The sequence below is a fragment of the Nilaparvata lugens genome, chromosome 1 (genome assembly GCF_014356525.2).
Source record: "Nilaparvata lugens isolate BPH chromosome 1, ASM1435652v1, whole genome shotgun sequence".
Classification (NCBI taxonomy): Eukaryota; Metazoa; Arthropoda; class Insecta; order Hemiptera; family Delphacidae; genus Nilaparvata; species Nilaparvata lugens.
In genome coordinates, this window is record NC_052504.1 from 71,810,644 (window position 1) to 71,833,161 (window position 22,518).

Consider the following 22,518-nt stretch of genomic DNA (forward strand, 5'->3'; position numbering starts at 1 on the left):
ACTCATTTCTAGAGTCTTATGGACACATTCCTGATTCCACTGGAACAATAAAAATATTATTCCGAATAAAAACATAGATGATCTCTTTTTTGTGGTTCAGACACTGTGTTTCCACGTGAAAATTAAAAATAGTAGCCTACTTACTTTTTGATGAAAAATGCATTTCACTCCTAATGAGTTTTTCACGTAGAAACACAGTGTCTTGACTACAATAAAACTATTTATAAGTGAAATATTTCAATAGGGTTACTTGATTTGTTAGTTAATACCTTGAAATAATTCTATAGTACCCTTTTGTTTTCAAAACTTTTCTTATAATTATATAAAACACAATAACAACTTACTAGTTTCGGCTTTCCCAATCCATTCTCAAGTTTTTCCCAAAATTTTTGCTTGGGAAAGCTAAAACTGGTTGTATTTTATATAAAAAAGTTTAAAGAAGAAAAGGTTACTATGGAATTATTTCTTCATTGATCAACTATTATCAATTGTTTCTTCATGGGAAACGACATCAATAAATGATCTATTGCTTATTTTCTAGAATGCCAAGGAGAAGATGGCGTATTCCTGATAAGAGACAGCAGCACGGCAGCTGGTGACTATGTGTTATCTGTAACTCATCTGGGTGATGTTGATCATTATCAAATCAGGAGGCATGGGGAAGATGCGTTTTTTTCGATTGGTAAGACTATCAACTATTTTAAAATATAAGTTCACATTTTACAATCAAAACAAGTATTTAATAGCCAACGCACACATAAAAAAGACAGACATATGCAGACAGACGGAGGAAAAATCTCCCCGTCCAGGCTACCAAATGTTGGAACGCATACAGACGTCTGTCTGCTCCCGTTTGCATGCAGACGTTCGATTATACCTCCATCTGTCTGTGGCTGTGTGCATAGGCCTCAATTCTCATGAAATCGTATCAGATTGAATAACTAAATAGAATAAATAATACATTTCATTTCAATTAAAATACAAAGCAAATAATGTACATAATAATCAAAAATACAATATAATGAAATTTACTACAAATATAAATAAATTGATTTTTTTCGGAAATTAACCTATTCAACTATGGGAAACCCATATACTAGAGCAGATGTAGTAGTAATACATTTAGGGTGGGAGTGCAAATACATTGGGTAAGTGAGCTCACGTATTGTTCAAAATTATGCTTTCTATATTATGATTTCCAGTTGTTTTGTTCCAGTTTTTAACGGCGCATTTAAATTTTCTTGAGTTTTCTATTATCTTGATGTGTACAGAAAGTAAATTGTGGAGTTTTGGTGCTAGGTGGTTGAAGTGTCGTTGGTATGTTGCCTTCCTAGCCACGTTTGTGATAAGAAGGCTTCTATTTCTTTCATTTTGACAGTGGTTTCTGTTTTGAAAGCTTCCTGGGTTCTTGTGTAGTCTGCAAATAATTTCTAGGGAGTGGAGTTGTCTTGCGTCCATCGGATAAGGAGGTGACTTCTGCTTGATGATTTTAATGATCAGTTTTTGCACTTCTATAAGGGGGTCGAGGTAAACGCAGTTTGTTCCTCCCCATCCTACAATTCCATAGTTAAGCAAAGACTGAACTGAGGAATAGTAGACCATCTTCATGCACTTCTCGTCTATAAATTTAATGTTCTAAGCATTTTGAACTTGAATGTTTTTTTTCTTAGCTTCTTGCAGAGATATATGATGGTCCCAGCGAAAATAACCCAGTATTATTCCGAGGTATTTTATTGTTGGTTTTCTATGGAAATCTGTGGTACAGATTGAGTACATCATCCAATAAAGAAAGCATATTTTCTCTACCACCGATTGGTGTAGTTTAGGACTAGTAAATATAACAATTTTTATTCTTCACCAAACATTTTTTACCATTCTTACTTGCCATGAAGATAAATTGTTGTGATTGAAAGGTTTTTATGTACAGATAAATTTGCCAAAAATGACTTGAATACACCATTGTAATCGGTTTAAAGACTTTTGTTTAGTTTGTTTGGAAAAGTCATTTGCGGCAAATAACTCCCAGGGTCGGTTGCACAAAAGCCTGTAAAATTTTAACTGTAATTAAATGCCACAACAAAAAAATGAAAAAAAACAGAGAACAAAACAGTCTCCTTTTTAAAAAAGCCATCCCTGATTGGTTCTTGTGGCATTTAACCATGATTTAAATTTATCAAGTTTATGTGCATCCGGGACCTAATTATGCAAATTCTCAACTGAAATGAATCAGTATCTAGATTGTTTCATAGAATTGAGAATTCTATTCCTTTTTGAAACCAGCTGTTGGACATGGAACTCATGAATGTTTTGCATGAACAGTTACAGAGCCAGAAGTGACGCATGTGGAAATCACTCATGGACTGGAAACGCTGATCGATTATTTGCAATCGCATCCTCTGTACGCCGACAGGACAAGACTGACTCGTGCCATAAACGGCACCCGACCGCCCCACAATTCCATTCTGCACGGTCGCACCAATCTTCTGCATCGCGCAACCAAAGAAGGTATCAAGCACTTTTAATTCCATATCATCACATTATAATTATTTATTTGTCCACCTTTAGGGCTTGCGGACCCATGAATTATAATCATTAGTGCACATAAGGGCTAGCGCACCGAATTTTTTTCTGTACGCTCGCAGAGCAGAGAGACAGAGGCAAGATTGATAGAGTCGTTTTAATGATGATAGTGACCGATGGTGATTTGAAAGTGTCGTTATTATTCTCACGTCCTGTGGTTATGCTTGAAGTGTGGACTGGTTTTGAAGCAAAGGACAATTTTGCAGATAATAAAAATATATTTTTATAACTGTAAATTGACGAAAAATGTTGTGTTAATCACGGGACGAAGTACATTCCCCCGATGGTATTGCCTATGCCATGCTTTCCAAGTGACACATCTTAAAATTGTCTTTAATATGGAAGTATAAACGATTATAAAAATGAAGAGCAATACTATTTACACTGGCTAGTTTAGAGAACTACAATTCAAATAAAATTGTTGAAGTTTCCTAAAAAGACACAATTAGTATTTATTCTCTCATTCTCATTGATTGTGATCGATCAATAGGAACTGTTCACTCTCATGTCTCACCATTTAATTAACAAACATAATCAACTTCAATCAATGTATTTTTTTGTTTTCAGGTAATCTAACTGTGGTATCTGAACTGTTGAAGTGCGGCTATCGAAGTTTGGAAGCGAAAAACGAAGATGGCCAAACAGCTGTTCATCTGGCAAGTCGCTTAGGCAAGAATGATATTCTCGAAAAATTGATCAGTCATGGAGCAAGTGTCAACTGTCGGGATACTGAAGGCTGCACTCCTTTGCATGTAAGCTTAACGATAAATAATAGCAATATTTGGCGAGTATAGATTAACTCCATTTCAGAAGATAATAGAACAAAAAATTGAGGTTTCCAGGTTCGCGTGTGAATTTTATTTTAAATACAATTTCAAACAATTTGATTTCATCTCCATTCACTATATTTTTAAAAATCTCCGTATTGGTACCTTCAAGTTTGAGATTATCCAGATGAAAAATAATTTTTACATTGGATTTGTCGTCATGAACAGTTTCCTTGGGGATCACTTCCAACTTCATAACTTGATTTCTTCCTTAGAGGATTTGACAAGATAATTTTGAATATCAATACCAACTACCAACTTATGTAATGCTTGATTAAGAAAAACCTCAGCTGTGATTCAGGAAGTCAGTTACATTTTGGGAACTAGTACTTGAATACTATATTAATAGTATACTCATTCTCATTCCATATAAACCTGTAGTAGACTCGATAATTTATTAGTTATGATAACCTGACTTCTAATTTTCCTCCAGTATCTTGTATACGACAGCACAGATCTAATAATTGTTTCCTAACACACAGGTTGAACAATATAATAAATATTGTGCATCGACCTCAAATCAAATTTTCCGCTCATTGTGGTTGCACTGCGTAGAGTAAAGAAATTTTGTCTACTACTATCCATTCAAATTTTTTTGTTCTCCATAAATACATAAATAAATTCAAAGAATCCATAAACACATACATTTATTCAAAAGGATTAATGTCTGATCATGTGCTTGCATATTTATAGAATAAATATTGTTTTCATACCATAATGTTACTTTCTCTTCTTCAATGTATCAAAACTCCTGAATACATATTCATTGAAAAATGAATTCATATTATGAATAAATACTGCTACAATCATATTATGCTTGTAGCCTAGCAGTATTCATTCATTTTTCAATTTGTATGCGGGTTCTCAATGAGCTGCAAGTCAACTTCATGAGTTTCTGTTTTATTTTCAGTATGCTTGTCAGATGAATCTACCAGATACGGTAGCAATACTAGTTGAGAAGGGTGGAGCCAATGTACAAATTAGGAACACACAAACAAGTAAGCTTTTTGGCGATATTATGTTTATAATATTTTTCAGTTTCTTACATTTCTTTACACTTCTCTTTCCCATTCATTTTCCCCATTATAACCGTCAGTTGCAAATGGACCTCCAGTTATGGTCTTCTGTTATGAAAAACTACTGTTTGAATATTGTTGTGTTCGTTGGAATAAATCTTTTAAACTTTGATATAGGCCTAAGCCTATTGAGATTAGCTTATCTCCTATTGAAACTTTTGTTTCAATTGACACTAATAACCTATTTTTTCTATCAAAGCCAAATCAATGAAGCAACACTTGACTTTTTCAATTTCAATGAATTAGGCTTATCTATAATAATCGATATCTTAAATTTCAAATTAGTTTAAAATCACAATTTAATAGCTGATTCCAAGCTGAAGCGTGAACCCATGAATTTGTTTAATAATTATTTGTATAGATTAATATGTTAGAGCCTTCCTGACAGAATATTAGCATAATATATTTTCCCTGATGCAAAAATATGAAACTCAGTAAAAATTTTATAACAAATCAATTCTACTTTCTCATGATGAATGATTTGACATCATTAATGCAAGTTGTACTAAGTGAAAAAGGGAGTTAATTCCTTTGGTGAAAGGCCCAAAATATCCTTTTTTGGTTTGCTGTAGGTCTGGAACGACAATTCGTGAAATGCTCATTGATCATGAGATATTTAAGTATAAGGATACTTCAATTTCCCTAAAGAAATTTTCAAGGGAATTTAATTTTTTTAAATGTGATTTTTCTAATATTGAAAAACTGAAAAATCACCTCTGATTCCTCTGGTTTCTTGGAAATAGCCGCGCCTTGACTCTTCAGAAGATTTTGATCCATCATCCAAAGTACATACGGAAACGAAGAAAAAATAATATCGCATCTCTTTCCTTACAGAACTGCCATTTGATAGGACTATGAAGTAGATTTAGACTTGTTCTCTTGTATTTAATCATAAGTTAGTATAAATTGATATTGTTGAATTAATGTAATGTTTTTCGGACTCTGTCAGATTGGGTTCCTCTACATGAGGCCGCTAGTCGAGGCTATACTGAGGTTGTGAAGACTCTGATCAGCCTGTGTGCGCCCCTCAGGCCTAGAACCACTGACAAAGAAACACCAGCCTGTCTAGCCGAGAGGAATGGATACTTAGACTGCGCCAAAATTTTGGGTGAGATATTAGAAATTTCGGTTTCATTTTCATTCATTTATCCGTTTTTACAAAAAAAATACTTCGCATTTTTTTGGGAGAGAAAAAATAAGATTAAACTTGTGCTAATTCTCTCCCAAATTTGAATTTGCAATTGAAATACTTCAAGTGTGTGAATGAACAAAATCTAAATCTTGATATTAAGTACATTACTTCCTGAATGAATAATTTCAAAAATTGAAATAACAATTCTTATGATCTCCATTATTCAATTGAATGGTGAATATTTTTATAGATTGTCAGGAATGATCTAAATGTCAAGTTTAATACTTCGAAGTTGAAAGCCCGGTTGCATGTACGTCTATTAAATTTAACCGTGATTAACCACTGATCAAAGACGTCATTCACTTCTCTCATTGGTTCTCGTGGCATTTAATCACGGTTGAATTTAATAGATGTACTTGCGAACCGGGAGATGGACTTGACTTTGTAGGTAAGTTGTATAATAGTCAATGAAGTCTAATATGTTAGTGTATGTAATTTTATTGTAGCTCGGAGAGCACATTTGATTGGTTATGAGATTATTTGAAAAAGTAATGAAATATTCTTGCGTACTCATTTTCTGACCATTCATAATTCAGATGGTCATTTATTATCTCTATCAAATTATTTCTCCTCTATTCTATTATTGTCTTATATTCTTATTCCTCAGAAAGTTTATAATGAGTTGACTCCTTATATTTGCCAAGTACTCATACTGACTATTGGAAGAACTTTGATATTAGTTCGAGTGTAAGAATTATACTTGTTGGTCATCGTTGTAATTGGCCATAACAATAATAATCTATAATATAGACCCTTATTACATGAGGACACCAAGTCTCCGAGCGAATCTCAGGGCATTAGTTCAATTGCGTTACAATAGGGACACCAGCCGGGAACCACATTTTGTCTTGGACTGGTCACTAACGGTAGGCATGTCATGCTCTCCTGACCTGAAAGAGCACACTAATGATACGATGGTTTCATCAGTCGAAACGACTTGAACAGTTTCTGACATGAAATAAACTACCAATAGCAATGAATAAACCACTAGAAGCTCACAAATTATTATACAAAAATAATTCAACGACAAATAGACCGGTGAAAGAAAAAATAAACAACGAAGCCATGTAGACAGACAAACCTAACCTCAAATTCAAACAGCTGTTTTTCGCTTGTTGCTTTCGCCAGACACAAAAACGTGTACAAACTACGTGACATGTAGGTGTACATGTATGTTTACGTGTATATACGTGTCATGTCGTGTACAACGTACATAACATGTCTACCGTATCGTTAGTGTCCAGCATTACTCAGGTCGCCAACCCGGCCAACATTCTTGGTGTCCTGCTGGTGTTCCAACGTAATACGGGTCTTACATTTCATAACTTGTACAGTTCCTTTTCCCTATTGAGCTATGTAATCGCTTAGGAATTTTCACAGTACTTCCGTAAAGAAAACCTAAAACATATGTGCTTTTGGCTTTTTCTTCTCATCAAGCTCATGAGTCAGTTTGAAACTCACCAACAGGGCTTCACTGTTTATTAATAGAAATGTTACATTTTTGCATGCCTCCGCAAGAAGTGGGTCCTGTCTCAATATTAAGGTAAAACAATTTTCATTACATGTCATTTGAATGCTTTTATAGTTTTAAAGGAACTAATCAAGGATGTTCAATGTATTTTGATCTGAGAGCAAAGTATTCTCAAAGCCATGTTTCAATTGTAATAGTAATCGAATATACACTTTCTTATTTTACCTCTCTCTTAGTGTGTTGAAATGATTCACATGTTCTTGTAGTGAGTTTTAAAAAGTTCAAGTTCAACATTTGAATTTATAATTCCATAGTTTATAGATCATAAACTTCTAAATAGATCTAATTTTATACTAAAATGGTACCAAATTATCCATAATCTTACATTGGGACCTTCTTCAGAACTCGTTCTGTTAACTATAAGTTTTCTTATTTCCTCTAAATGGAGCCGATTCTGCTCTAAAAGTTATTCTTTCATTCAAATAAAGCTTCCATTCTCTTTGATGAAAAATTACTCTGGGATAAAGTATCAACCCAATAGCAATGATTATTTTTATTGTCTTATATTCAATTTCCTTGCAGATAACTTTGTATGTCCCGAGCCAAAAACGTCGAAATGTGACTGGTACCACGGTACATTGGACAGAGCTGAGGCAATAGCACTGCTGGCGAATGCAGGCAACAAGGATGGCAGTTTTGTTGTGCGCTTCAGTGATCGGAGTAATGCTGATATCTTGACCATGATCTACGATGAGAAGAACTACCATTTTCAAGTTCGCAGAGAGGTTCGTATCTGATCACATCTGCAACTTTCATCTAAACTCTATTTTTCTATTAAATGTTTTCACCAGATCTCTATTAAGCCTACTATCTATTCATGAACTTTACTGTTCACAACTGATGTCTTTGTGTTGGGAACTATACCTAGAATTTAATTGTATCAGTATGGAACGTTCAATTTTGTCGGACACTGCAGTTTGAAGCATGACGGACCTAGAAAAATATGTTGAAAGATACTGTGTAAAACTTGGATTAATAAATAGTTTGATAACTTCTAAATTGTAAATCCAGCATAACATTATCATGGAATCAACTAATTTAATATCATTTAGTAATTAATACTTTTCAAGAGATTCATTTTCATTAGAAAAACGAAAGAGCTTCTATGATATTTGATTGAAACTTCAAGTATGATTTGAATCTATTTATTATTCTTGAGCATTCCATGTTTCTCCTGCCTGTATGGAAGTTTTAGCTTCATGTTTCTAGTACTATTTTTCATTATTCATCACGTCCATTCAAGCATACAGCTCTTCCACATCTTAATTTCATAATTTATTGTAAAACTTGATTTGATTTCATCTCTTACTTGTGATCAAATTTTTGAGGTTTATTGTACATCTTTTATGTTGTTCGTTTGTTGTTCAATTAAATGAAAATTTATTTTTATCAATATTTAAGATTTATTAATGTATGAAGGTTTATTGATGATTTTTTTAATAATTATTGATGAATCACTTTGAAATGTAATGATTGAATTATAATGTGTTAGTTGATTCAATCATGGTAAATAATGTAATGCTTTTCTATAGGGTCAATATTATTACATTGACGATGGGCCACTCTTGGACTCCCTGGAACAAGTGGTAGAGCACTACAGTCTGATGCCAGACGGACTGCCAACTACGCTTCAATTGCCAATACCTCCAAGACCAAAACCACCCCTCCCTCCGCCCATTTCTGAGGTAATTTTTCTCATTTTATGTTCTTTCAGTTCTCTTAAGACTTTCATTTTTCAATTCTCCCTCTCTTTGGTTGTAGGGTTTTTTGTGAACGTATCGTGTTCATTTTTTTCTGTTGGTTTATTAATCTCATTCTATACACTCACATTTATAGAAATGAAGTCAAAATACAGGTAGCACGATTCAACAACGTTTTTAAGCACTAAGTCAAGCAGCTTGTTCAAACTATGTAAATCAACAAAGGTTGATTTGAAACAAGAAAGTTGTTAAATAAATTTATTTGAATCGGGTTACTCCTCATTTATGACATCCTGTATATTTGTTGAAATTGTGCTCAGAATGAATTAATATGCTGAATGGATGCTGTGCATTATCCCTTGGTTATAAACCATCGGTGAGTGGTTTGAGAGCACTTTACTGAATTATTGTCAACGTTACTGGAATTTACTAGTAATTAAACTCCGTTTTTCATTCATCCTTTACTGTAGTTATTTTTGAATAAAAATGTTATTTTTGTATAATTGTGTCTGTCTTTAATCTTTGCAGATGTCACTAACAATGCCAAGAAAGCATCATAAGCATAATCAGAAAGATGGAACATCGAAGCAGCCGCTACTGCACACTTCCACGCTGCCTTTGCCGGCAAAGCATAAAACAAAGCCTGTGATTTCAAGATTCGAAACTGATGCCAATTTTCTAAATTCACCTCCGCCCGTTCCGCTAAAACAGTCGCTAGAAAAGAATGTTGAAGGTAACTATTTGCTTCTCATACTCATAAGTCATGCACAGTTAAGAACTTCGTACCCAGTTATTTGAGTCGACCGGCCAGCATGGCGTAATTTTATAATTAGGAATGCTGCAGTCAGACATGCGCAGTTGGCTTCTTTCTACGTCCGCCCGCCCCCGCACCGAATAACTAGATATAATCTCTTCAGTCCACTGCTGTATTTATTATGGTTTTCACTTTGAAACTTCATTTATTCATTTGATACAAACATAGAAAGGCTCTCGGACAAATTCCGGTAGAAGCCTTAATGACATGTCTGATAGCATAAGAGTACAATTAAAAATGGAAACAAATGAAATATAATTTCGCAATTCATTAAATATCCACAGCGATTCAGTATAACTAATAAGATTAGAGGAGATGATAATTGGGTTAGATTCAGGAAAGTTGAAGAGGTATTCCATAACATATTTAAATCACAAGATAGCTGTAGAAATATAGCTATGAAAAAAGATGTAGGCTATAAAAAGAGGGAGAATAAGTTGAAACGAGAAATTTAGTAAGTGGAGTTCAAAAATAAAAATTTAATAATCAATAAAGCAGAATAATTATTTACAAATTACAAACAATGTTTTTTATGAGAGAAGAATAAATTAAGTGTAAATCATATTCAATTTACAACATAATATAGAATAGAAATTTTCATTTGTCATAAGGGCCATGCCCTATACAAAGAGTTGCACACGATCATCAATAATGAATACATAAATTACAACAATATCAAAAACAGAGTAGGATACAGGGAAATATTGATAATCACAGAAGCACAATTTATAACATCAACGCAATAAAGACTATAACAAACAGAATAAATGATCTTGGATTAATAGGTAACGATCACATATAGCTACCGGTACACTAAAAAATGGCACATTACAGATTCATCAATTATGGCAAACCAGAGCATATCCTCTTCTATTCAATGATTCCACATTGTACGAATAAATATCTAATATTCTTTGCCTTGAGACATTTGAAAGTAAAACTATAACCTTATCTATATCGTCCACAATATTAAGTTATATACATACGTCGCAATCTACCGTTCTCTTATATCCTGATATACTCCACAGCTCAATAGAAAATAGCTCAAAGACTGATTCTGAGTGCTGCAAGATGGGCAGGCTTTATTTATGTCAAGTAAATATCCTCTACTACCAAAGTTGAGTATAGATCCCAAGACAGTAAGAATTCTGAGCTGAGTCACGCATCTTGAAACATTAATCGGAATCCTACATGACAACAATTTAGACATTTCTGAATTAGGGTTTATTCTCCAATATATGCCACAGCTCTGCGATGCCAACGCATACTGGACATCTTCATTCCTTATATATGTCATATAATCATCCAATTGTAGCTGTTTGTGAGATCAACCCTACAAAAACCATAATTTCCCCAGACTTGACGGAAGTTCAATGTGCGAAACCGGGATTTCATCACGTGGGTAACCCAATTTCGTTCTCCAACTCAGCCTCCAGCAGAACTCTACAACAAACGTATGGATACCTAGACTCACGCATGTTTAGAATTTTTATGAGTCATATTAGAATCAACTTGAATATATAGAATTTTAAATGAGATGGACCAATTTCCATCCCAATTGCCCATCCTGGTGAAGCCCGCCCCAGTAACGGTTATTCGCCATCTATAAAAGAACAATTGAGCTATCTCTAATGCTTCTTCCATGCCCTGCGCCCAAATTTCAGCTCCGTAGAGCGTAGCTGGAATCAAGATAGATTCATATAACTTTGTTTCAGTCTCCCAAGTATCAGATTTGAGGTTTGATAGCGTATTCATAAGTGCAGCGGTCTGTACTTTAAATTTATTCAACACTCTACTACACATATTTTTGAAACCACCCGATGACTGAAAAACTACTCCCAGATATTCTTTGCAATAATGATTTTTTCCTCCCTGACATGCAATACTCTCCATTTTACTAAGACGGCCAACGTCCTTTATGGAATGGCATTACTTTTGTCTTAAGATAGCTTATGCTATAGCTTTAGCCCCAGTGATTCACTAAGTTCGAACAAACAACGAACTTTGTTTCTAGTATCCTTTGTTTCCTTTTTTCTTGTCTTTTTAGTTTTTTTTACTCTTTCTCAATTTGCTTTGTAAACTGTAACACTTCTTTTTTTCTGCCCAAACAGGTTTCTGTAACCTTTCGGATTATTTTCCATGTATATTTGATTTTTGGTAATGTTCTTCAGGGTATGATTGTGATTTTTTAGTTATATTGTGATTGTTTCAGTGACTATGTAATTTTATGCTCTGTATATATTGTAAAAATGGAAAATAAATTGATTTGATTTGATTTGATTGAGTATCTGGAATACTGTCTGCAAAAATGACAATGACAATATCGTCTGCATATTGCAGCATTAAAATATCATGATCCTTCCAAGACGCAGGCCGCTCAGTCCCCTCTGTCTAAACAAATTATTCCATATCCGATATGTACAACGCAAATAAGAGTGGACTCAAAGAGTCCACCTGCAAAACTCCCGTTGTCACCTTTATGTGCTGTGATTGCACTTCACAATAATCCTCTTCCTGAACCTCAATACTAAAGCAAGCTTTCGAATATAAATATTGTAAGAAATATTTCTACTCACACCTAAAGATCCCAGCTGATTCCATATCCCTAGGAACAGAGTCAAATGCGGACTCAAAATCCACGTAAACGGCGAAAACATTTTTGCTTTTATTTATTAAATAATACTTAACAAGAGTGTTCATTACGAAAATGTTTTCTAAGCAATTTCAATTTCTGCCGAACCCAGACTGGCTCTCATCTAGTATGCCACAGAATTCAACCCAATGAGTCAGTCTTCTACATAATAATTTAGTGAAAATTTTCAAAATGCTATTTATAATTGCAATAGTTCTATAATTTTTTGGATCCGATGAACTACCTGTTTTGCAATAGAAACATTTTCAAGAACGCCCATGACCCCGGAACTGTCCCTGTGTCCAATATACGATTGAAAATGTAGGTGATGAAATTATGAATTTATGATACTATTATTCAATTTCAGGAAGAAGTTGCTGTGAAGACTTTACATGATGAAAATAGATCAAAGAATAAAGATCAGTTTTTGAAAGAAGTGAAAGTAATGGTTGGGTTGAATCACCATTGTATAGTTCGGCTCATTGGACTGTCATCGGGGCCGCAGTTGTTGATGGTTGGTAAATATTATCTTCCTTTGCTATGGATCGTTACTTCTTATCAAAATATATGTAGGTGTAATGTGGCCCTAAGGTACCTTCAGTCTGCTAGCGCTGTCTGGTTCTTGGGTTTGTAATTTGATTGATCAAATTTCACTCCCTTTTTACTGATATAACTAAAGCCAGTCATGCAATGTCTAGTATTATTCGTTACTAGAAGAAAACCCGTGCTCCGCAAGGGTCTATTTTAAATCTTGACAAACTGAAAACTTGTAATGAAATCTTGAAGAATTGAAAGTAGGCCTATAACCACCCTCGGTTAATTAAGAATCTATATCCAGAATTTCAAGTTAATCAGTTGAGTAGTTTAGACGTGATGATGCATCAAACATAATTTTCCTATCCCGTACGTGTATAGCCAGTTCTTTCCTTTATTATAGTGAAGATTTCAATTTTCATTTTTTTTTATTTTATCCTGTTTTAATTTACCTGTGGTTTCTTACAGTATTTGAGTGGTAGAGTGGTTCACTGTGCAAACTTCGCCACGTCATGAATAAGAATATTCTTTCCTATCCTATTCCAATAATTCCTTATATCAATTGAACTGATGTATCAATATGATCAAACTCCAAATACATGAAATTTTGCGTTTTCTAGGTTCAGGAACTTGCGCCATTGGGCTCTATGTTGATGTATATTCTGAAAAATCAAAATAATATTTCAGTAAGTGATCTGAAATTGTGGGCGTGGCAGATTGCTTGTGGTGAGTGTCTAGTTTATCTAATTATACATGATGCTAAACCTAATATTCACTGAAATTTCATAAACTTTTCTCATCTCTCCCTCCTCTGATGAACGATGCTTTCTCTGAAGGATTCTGATGTCATAAAGTGTTACTTTCAACTTGGGATTCCATAGGCCAATCGCGCAAGACAATTCGCACAGATTTTTAAAAATCTGAATGAACTTTCGACTCCTTTTTCTAGCATTTCTCTAGTTTTCTCAGCTTATCGAGAACCATTCGACAGAAAATGTTTTAATTTAGTGCACAGATACAGCTTGGGTCTGAAAATATTGTTTAGCCTTATGTGATTTCATATGATTTTTTTTAGAAACTCTGTGTTATATAGACCCCTCAAATTGCAATTTGCATGATAGGGCTGCGCATCTTATCAAGTTTTGCCTTTTTTAAAAGCCATGTCTTTGAATAATTGTTAATTTTACATGAGATATAAAATAAGGTAATTATCTCCTTGGAATCTGCAACAATTGCTTTTAGCAGGCTCTAGTTTCAAATTGTATTCAATCTGGGACTGTCCCTACAAACATCAAATACCACGTGTAGCATCAACTTATATTATATTCAAGTTGCTTTTCTTATTTATATTTTGTATTCAATAAGTGACTATTGTATCTTGTTTTTTTTATGCAATAAAATTGATTTGATTTGAAGTAGTGATGATCACAGTATTTTCAATTTAATTTTGTACAAAAAAGGAACAAAAATGATGCAACAAAACAACACACTGAAGTGAGATGGAAATTTTGTAATGAAACAATAATTGTCAACTGCAGTGAGAAATTTACCTTGAAACAATTTGCTGACGTGAGCTAAAAATATTGCCGTTGAATTATTCACTCCTCTAAAGCCGGCTCCAGACATGTGTCATTCGGCAAGCAGCAAATGTTCGGCGTTCAGCGAACTATTCGTATAGATATTTGACGATTAACGAGCACACATCTACACACATGCGTGGTTTGCCGAGCAGTTGATCGTTTTGGGTATAGCAAATACTCGTCAACTGAATGTCATCTACCGTCAACATGAAACAGCTAAGGTGAACATGATATTTTTGAGCTCAAAATTTAAGTGGTTTCATTCTTTATTTTGTGAATTTAAAGTTTGTTTCACGTTTTTACGAAAGTTCTACTATCAATCTATCCAAATTTAAAATTGTTTGTTTTATTCTAATCTATATTCTCAGATTGTGATTTGGTGTAGAAATTGAAATGGACATAACCTATGTATAATATTTGGACAATTTGAAACTAGATTAGGAAATTGGAAAAGTTTAAGGCAATAGCTTGTTTTTTCTTTCTTGATCATTGTATTGTTTGTGCTAACCAAATAAATAAATAAACATGGATCTCGATATTGAAGATGCTCTTCATGCTAATTCTGCTTTTATAAATAAACCAAACTAACCCTATGTACCCGGGTCAATAACTATAGGACATGAATAGCCCTAGAATTTTAACTTTAATTGATTAGAAAAAAATATTTGTAGAAATATATTAATAATTCATTAACCTGGACGGTACTGGTTATTATCTAGTTTTCATCAAGATTTGAATTTTTCATTAACTAGCAGGTAACCCTTGCTCAGCAAGGGTCTATTTTAAAAGTTGACTAATTAAAAGCATGAGCGAGTAGAATCTTTGAAGAGCTTGAAGTAGGCCTAAAACCATCTTTAGTTAATTATATGCAAAATTTTAAGTTAATTTCAGTCCAGTAGTTTAGGCGTGATGATGCATGAAACATAATTTTCCTATCCCGTACGTGTATAAGCCAGTTTTTTCTTTATTATAATATAGATAAGTTCTTCAACTTGGTACTAACATACGTGGGCATACAAGGAAAATCCACTAAATCCATAAAAGTAAATTTCTCAGGAAATCAATTTCTAATTTCTAACATCAATCATAATTTCCTTATAGTGATTTTTCACAAAATAATATCATAGTGCAAGAAATAAAGTGTTCTTCATTTGTTTGATAATTTATTATTTGATATGATTTAATATGCATAGTTTATACAATTAATTCAAAATAATGAAAAATTGCACTTAGTGCATTTTCCTTGCATGCCCATGATAATAAAGTGACAGAGCTCAAATCTTGTTTAGAAACCTTCCTCAACTTAATGCCAACCTTACAAAATTGGACTGGGTAATAATTTAGTTACCAATTTTAACCGGAGAGGTAGTATCTCTAGATTATAGTTCTATATTAACATATGGTATGTACATTTCACATGAACATTCGTCTACTTTGATGTGTTCAAAAGTCCCACACCGACCGGGAAAACAACGAGCACGAATGTTCACTGCTTGCCGAATACCAAACATCCATCCACACTACTCGTGATTCGGCGAGTATGCTAGGTGTTCGCCGAATGCCGCATGTCTGGAGCCGGCTGAAACAACGAGCACGAATTTTCACTGCTTGCTGAATAGACAAACATCCATCCACACTACTAGCGATTCGGCGAGTCGCTGCTCGGTGTTTGCCGAATGATGCATGTCTGGAGCCGGCTTAAGGAAAATGTTGCAGTGTAGTGTGGCTAGGCTATTTTAAAATAAAACAGGAATGTAGTTACGTTGTTGAGGACGTGTAAGACTTGATACACAATTGCTATAATTAATTTGATTATGTGTTCTCGTTTGTTTTGGTTTGTTAATTTGAGTGTCATTTAATAATGTGAAACAAAGTTAATTATAATCTAGAACATTTGGATTGTTGTATAAATTTGATTTGAAAACGTTTTGGTCTGTGGTACTTTTCTAGAAGTTGTATAGATTGATTGATAGTTGGATTATGATTACTTTGAACACAATTATAGACTTGATACACAATTTCTATAATTAATTATGATCACTTTGAACACACTTCTGGAATAGAACAACATGCTCAATCCTAAAACTGAACCCATTTCAATTCACATAAAAGTCCAAATAAAATCATGTTATGTGGGTCACATTTGGAATTAGATTATTAACACTAAAACGCAGAATTTATTCATTCAATCAATTTGTTATCCTAATGCACATCTAATATGATTTAAAAAAAATTTAGAGTAAATTTCTACTCTTATGAACATCTAATATGAGTTAAAAGAAAACAAAAAGTCCAAAATATGAGTAAACTGTACAATTTGGAGCCGAGAAATCAGTGAGTGAAGGAAGGCGAGTGATTTGCGCTTGCATTTCTTTTATTCAATTATTATCCTCATAAAGGCTAGTGATAGTACATTACACAAACACATTTTTTGCCTCTTGACTATATACTAACGGGTGTCTCAAAAAGGACGCACATGGAAGTTTGAGAATGTGAATTTATTATATTAAGTTATTAAATGATTTATAAGTTATGCTGTATGAAATTATTACCTTTATTATATTCAAATTACCTTTAAAACTTCACAATAAATGTTCAAAATGGCTTCCTCCACTAGTAATGCATGTTCGAACACGTTTCATAACATTTGCAGCCACTTTTCGTAGTGTTTGCTCAGAAATGATTTTAATCTAACTTTCAATATTAGCCTTCAACTCGTCAAGTGTATGAGGATTGTTATTAAAAACCTCACTTTTTAAATTCCCCCAAAGAAAAAAGTCAGCTGGAGTAAGATCTGGGGATCTTGGCGGCCACAATCCTTTTATCACACGATGGTCAAAAAATTCTCGTAACATATTCATCGTTTCAGCAGAAGTATGGCATGTTGCATTATCCTGCTGAAACCAACAATCTCTAAGGTCTAACTCTAACAATGCTATAAATTGTTCAATAAGGTTGCGATACACAACACCATCTACAGATTTGTCAAAAAATAAAGGCCCTACAATACGACGCCGGGAGATCACACACCAATCACCAATTTTACGTGCATGTAATGGTCGTTCTTGAAATGCGTGAGGATTTTCAATGCTTCATATTCGGCAGTTTTGGCTGTTGACGTAACCATATAAGTGGAACCACGCTTCGTCACTGAAATAAACACGATCCAATATTTCAATACCGTTGTCATTGACAAGAGAACGTATCCAACGACAATACTGTATACGTTTCCCATGGTCAACATCCTTCAGTTCATGAACGACTCCGATGCGGTAAGGACGCAGATTCAATTTTTTAGTAGCCCTGAAAGTGGAAGATAGTGAAAATCCAGCCTATACAGATAACTTTCTTAGTGATTTCCTGGGTGAGGTAGTCAAACGTTTCACATTGTCCAGAACTTGTTCTGTTAACAGTGACGTCGACCTGTGCTTTTCCAATCCTGTACACTTCCAGTCTCACGAAATTAATCAGACGCGCTATTGTGGCGTTATTAGGTACTGCAGAATTGGGAAATTTCAACCTGAATTCGTCTTTCACTCGTTCGTAAGATTTATATGCGAAATAACTTTCAATAATAAACACACGTTCATCCTTTGAAAAAACCATAGTTGAACATACACAGACACTACAGATTACAAATGAATACTAAGAAGCACTAGTAAATGTAAAATGGTGCATGCCGGTTCAACAATGAGTACGGTAGTGCCAACTGTTATTTGGGGGAACAAAATATTCCCTATACAGAAAATATATTCCCTCAAACTTCGATGTGCGTCCTTTTTGAAACACTCAATAGTAATGATTATAGTTTACTAAGGTATGTGTGCATTTTTCATATTGAATTCAATTACTGCATTTCTATTACTATTTACGAGTAATAATTTCCAATCGTATTTCTATATACGACTGTACATTTCTTCTATTTTCATAATTTTATAATTAGCTATTTTTATAATTTTCATCTTATTTTTATTGAAAATTTTATTATGTTGGAAATTATTGTATAGTGTGAAGGAGGCAAAATGGGGTTTTACCTGTTGTCTCCATGAATAAATAAATAAATTGTTGCAGGGATGCAGTATTTGGCTGGGCAGAAGAGAGTGCACCGCGACCTGGCAGCTCGCAACATCCTGTTGGCTTCGCGAAACCAGGCCAAGGTCAGCGACTTCGGACTGTCGCGCCGCTGCGGCGACCGTGACTACTACACCGCATCGCAGGGCGGACGCTGGCCTATCAAGTGGTAAGTTCACATTCATTCATTATCAACCACACATCATTATTATTATTCATACAATTATTATATTATACCGGGTGCTTCAAAAAAATGTATACACACTTTGAACTTTCATAGAAAATTTATTTACCGTTCTACAAAGTTAAATTTCAGGAAAATAGAAAGCTGAAAGTCCAATGTAAATGAAACATAAATAACAAATGTTAATACTGTTCAAATTGGTGACCTGCAGCATCAATACAATTCTGAGCACGAATGTTCACTGCTTGCCGAATACCAAACATCCATCCACACTACTCGTGATTCGGCGAGTATGCTAGGTGTTCGCCGAATGCCGCATTTCTGGAGCCGGCTGAAACAACGAGCACGAATTTTCACTGCTTGCCGAATAGACAAACATCCATCCACACTACTAGCGATTCGGCGAGTCGCTGCTCGGTGTTTGCCGAATGATGCATGTCTGGAGCCGGCTTAAGGAAAATGTTGCAGTGTAGTGTAGCTAGGCTATTTTAAAATAAAACAGGAATGTAGTTACGTTGTTGAGGACGTGTAAGACTTGATACACAATTGCTATAATTAATTTGATTATGTGTTCTCGTTTGTTTTGGTTTGTTAATTTGAGTGTCATTTAATAATGTGAAACAAAGTTAATTATAATCTAGAACATTTGGATTGTTGTATAAATTTTATTTGAAAACGTTTTGGTCTGTGGTACTTTTCTAGAAGTTGTATAGATTGATTGATAGTTGGATTATGATTACTTTGAACACACTTCTGGAATAGAACAACATGCTCAATCCTAAAACTTAACCCATTTCGATTCACATAAAAGTCCAAATAAAATCATGTTATGTGGGTCACATTTGGAATTAAATTATCAACACTAAAACGCAGAATTTATTCATTTAATCAATTTGTTATCCTAATGCACATCTAATATGAGTTAAAAGAAAACAAAAAGTCCAAAATATGAGTAAACGGTACAATTTGGAGCCGAGAAATCAGTGAGTGAAGGAAGGTGAGTGATTTGCGCTTGCATTTCTTTTATTCAATTATTATCCTCATAAAGGCTAGTGATACTACATTACACAGACACATTTTTTGCCTCTTGACTATATACTAACGGATGTCTCAAAAAGGACGCACATGGAAGTTTGAGAATGTGAATTTATTATATTAAGTTATTAGATTATTTATAAGTTATGCTGTATGAAATTATTACCTTTATTATATTCAAATTACCTTTAAAACTTCACAATAAATGTTCAAAATGGCTTCCTCCACTAGTAATGCATGTTCGAACACGTTTCATAACATTTGCAGCCACTTTTCGTAGTGTTTGCTCAGAAATGATTTTAATCTCACTTTCAATATTAGCCTTCAACTCGTCAAGTGTATGAGGATTGTTATTAAAAACCTCACTTTTTAAATTCCCCCAAATAAAAAAGTCAGCTGGAGTAAGATCTGGGGATCTTGGCGGCCACAATCCTTTTATCACACGATGGTCAAAAAATTCTCGTAACATATTCATCGTTTCAGCAGAAGTATGGCATGTTGCATTATCCTGCTGAAACCAACAATCTCTAAGGTCTAACTCTAACAATGCTATAAATTGTTCAATAAGGCTGCGATACACAACACCATCTACAGATTTGTCAAAAAATAAAGGCCCTACAATACGACGCCGGGAGATCACACACCAATCACCAATTTTACGTGCATGTAATGGTCGTTCTTGAAATGCGTGAGGATTTTCAATGCTTCATATTCGGCAGTTTTGGCTGTTGACGTAACCATATAAGTGGAACCACGCTTCGTCACTGAAATAAACACGATCCAATATTTCAATACCGTTGTCATTGACAAGAGAACGTATCCAACGACAATACTGTATACGTTTCCCATGGTCAACATCCTTCAGTTCATGAACGACTCCGATGCGGTAAGGACGCAGATTCAATTTTTTAGTAGCCCTGAAAGTGGAAGATAGTGAAAATCCAGCCTATACAGATAACTTTCTTAGTGATTTCCTGGGTGAGGTAGTCAAACGTTGCTTCACATTGTCCAGAACTTGTTCTGTTAACACTGACGTCGACCTGTGCTTTTCCAATCCTGTACACTTGCAGTCTCACGAAATTAATCGATCTGACGCGCTATTGTGGCGTTTATTAGGTACTGCAGAATTGGGAAATTTCAACCTGAATTCGTCTTTCACTCGTTCGTAAGATTTATATGCGAAATAACTTTCAATAATAAACACACGTTCATCCTTTGAAAAAACCATAGTTGAACATACACAGACACTACAGATTACAAATGAATACTAAGAAGCACTAGTAAATGTAAAATGGTGCATGCCGGTTCAACAATGAGTGCGGTAGTGCCAACTGTTATTTGGGGGAACAAAATATTCCCTATACAGAAAATATATTCCCTCAAACTTCGATGTGCGTCCTTTTTGAAACACTCAATAGTAATGATTATAGTTTACTAAGGTATGTGTGCATTTTTCATATTGAATTCAGTTACTGCATTTCTATTACTATTTACGAGTAATAATTTCCAATCGTATTTCTATATACGACTTTACATTTCTTCTATTTTCATAATTTTATAATTAGCTATTTTTATAATTTTCATCTTATTTCATTTTTATAATTGGCTATTTTTATAATTTATTATTTTATCATATTTTCTATCTTATTTTTATTGAAAATTTTATTATGTTGGAAATTATTGTATAGTGTGAAGGAGGCAAAATGGGGTTTTACCTGTTGTCTCCATGAATAAATAAATAAATTGTTGCAGGGATGCAGTATTTGGCTGGGCAGAAGAGAGTGCACCGCGACCTGGCAGCTCGCAACATCCTGTTGGCTTCGCGAAACCAGGCCAAGGTCAGCGACTTCGGACTGTCGCGCCGCTGCGGCGACCGTGACTACTACACCGCATCGCAGGGCGGACGCTGGCCTATCAAGTGGTAAGTTCACATTCATTCATTATCAACCACACATCATTATTATTATTCATACAATTATTATATTATTATTTATACCGGGTGCTTCAAAAAAATGTATACACACTTTGAACTTTCATTGAAAATTTATTTACCGTTCTACAAAGTTAAATTTCAGGAAAATAGAAAGCTGGAAGTCCAATGTAAATGAAACATAAATAACAAATGCTAATACTGTTCAAATTGGTGACCTGCAGCATCAATACAATTCTGAGTACGTGTCACCACTGATTCTGTACATCGTATCAAAACGTCCAATGAGATTTCTCTACACACTGCTTGAATCTCATTCCAAAGAATGTCTAGGTTACGTGGTTTACGTTTGTACACCTCATCTTCTACTGTGGAAACTCGATTGGCCCCCTGCGTCCTATCCACTGACCTGGCAAATTTTGATCCAGGTAAGCTCGTACGTCCCTGTGATAGTGCGGCGGAGCACCATCTTGTTGAAAATAAAAATCATCATTACCATATAATGCACGAATGGCAGGAAATATGGAATCAGCAAGCATTGTTAGGTAATTAATACCAGTTACAGTGCCTTCAAATCGAAAAGGTCCAATGAGTCCCCTTGAAGACAAACCGCACCACACATTTACACCAGGCAAATTTACAGCTTTTTCAATTGTAATGTGAGGATTTTCTTCACCCCAGTAAATACAATTGTGCCTATTGACAGTTCCATTAAGTTTGAATTGGGCTTCATCCGACCAAATGATGCTACCAATAAATCCTGGTTCACGTCACCATCTCCTGAATCCATTCACAAAATTGCAACCTTCGATCTGGATCGTCGTCATTTAGC

At 34.5% G+C, this 22,518-nt stretch overlaps 1 protein-coding gene across 1 annotated transcript in view; it reads left to right on the top strand.

The window, feature by feature from the left end:
• LOC111053434 (tyrosine-protein kinase Shark) overlaps positions 1 to 22,518 on the top strand; it is a 34,177-nt gene that overhangs the window by 3,491 nt on the left and 8,168 nt on the right. The window contains exons 3-13 of the mRNA XM_039438911.1: positions 542 to 682; positions 2,320 to 2,505; positions 3,148 to 3,332; positions 4,318 to 4,405; positions 5,433 to 5,591; positions 7,729 to 7,931; positions 8,739 to 8,891; positions 9,435 to 9,695; positions 12,714 to 12,866; positions 13,507 to 13,612; positions 18,538 to 18,706. Of these exons, the coding sequence (XP_039294845.1) occupies positions 542 to 682; positions 2,320 to 2,505; positions 3,148 to 3,332; positions 4,318 to 4,405; positions 5,433 to 5,591; positions 7,729 to 7,931; positions 8,739 to 8,891; positions 9,435 to 9,695; positions 12,714 to 12,866; positions 13,507 to 13,612; positions 18,538 to 18,706 (1,804 nt within the window). The remainder of the gene's footprint in view (positions 1 to 541; positions 683 to 2,319; positions 2,506 to 3,147; positions 3,333 to 4,317; positions 4,406 to 5,432; positions 5,592 to 7,728; positions 7,932 to 8,738; positions 8,892 to 9,434; positions 9,696 to 12,713; positions 12,867 to 13,506; positions 13,613 to 18,537; positions 18,707 to 22,518) is intronic.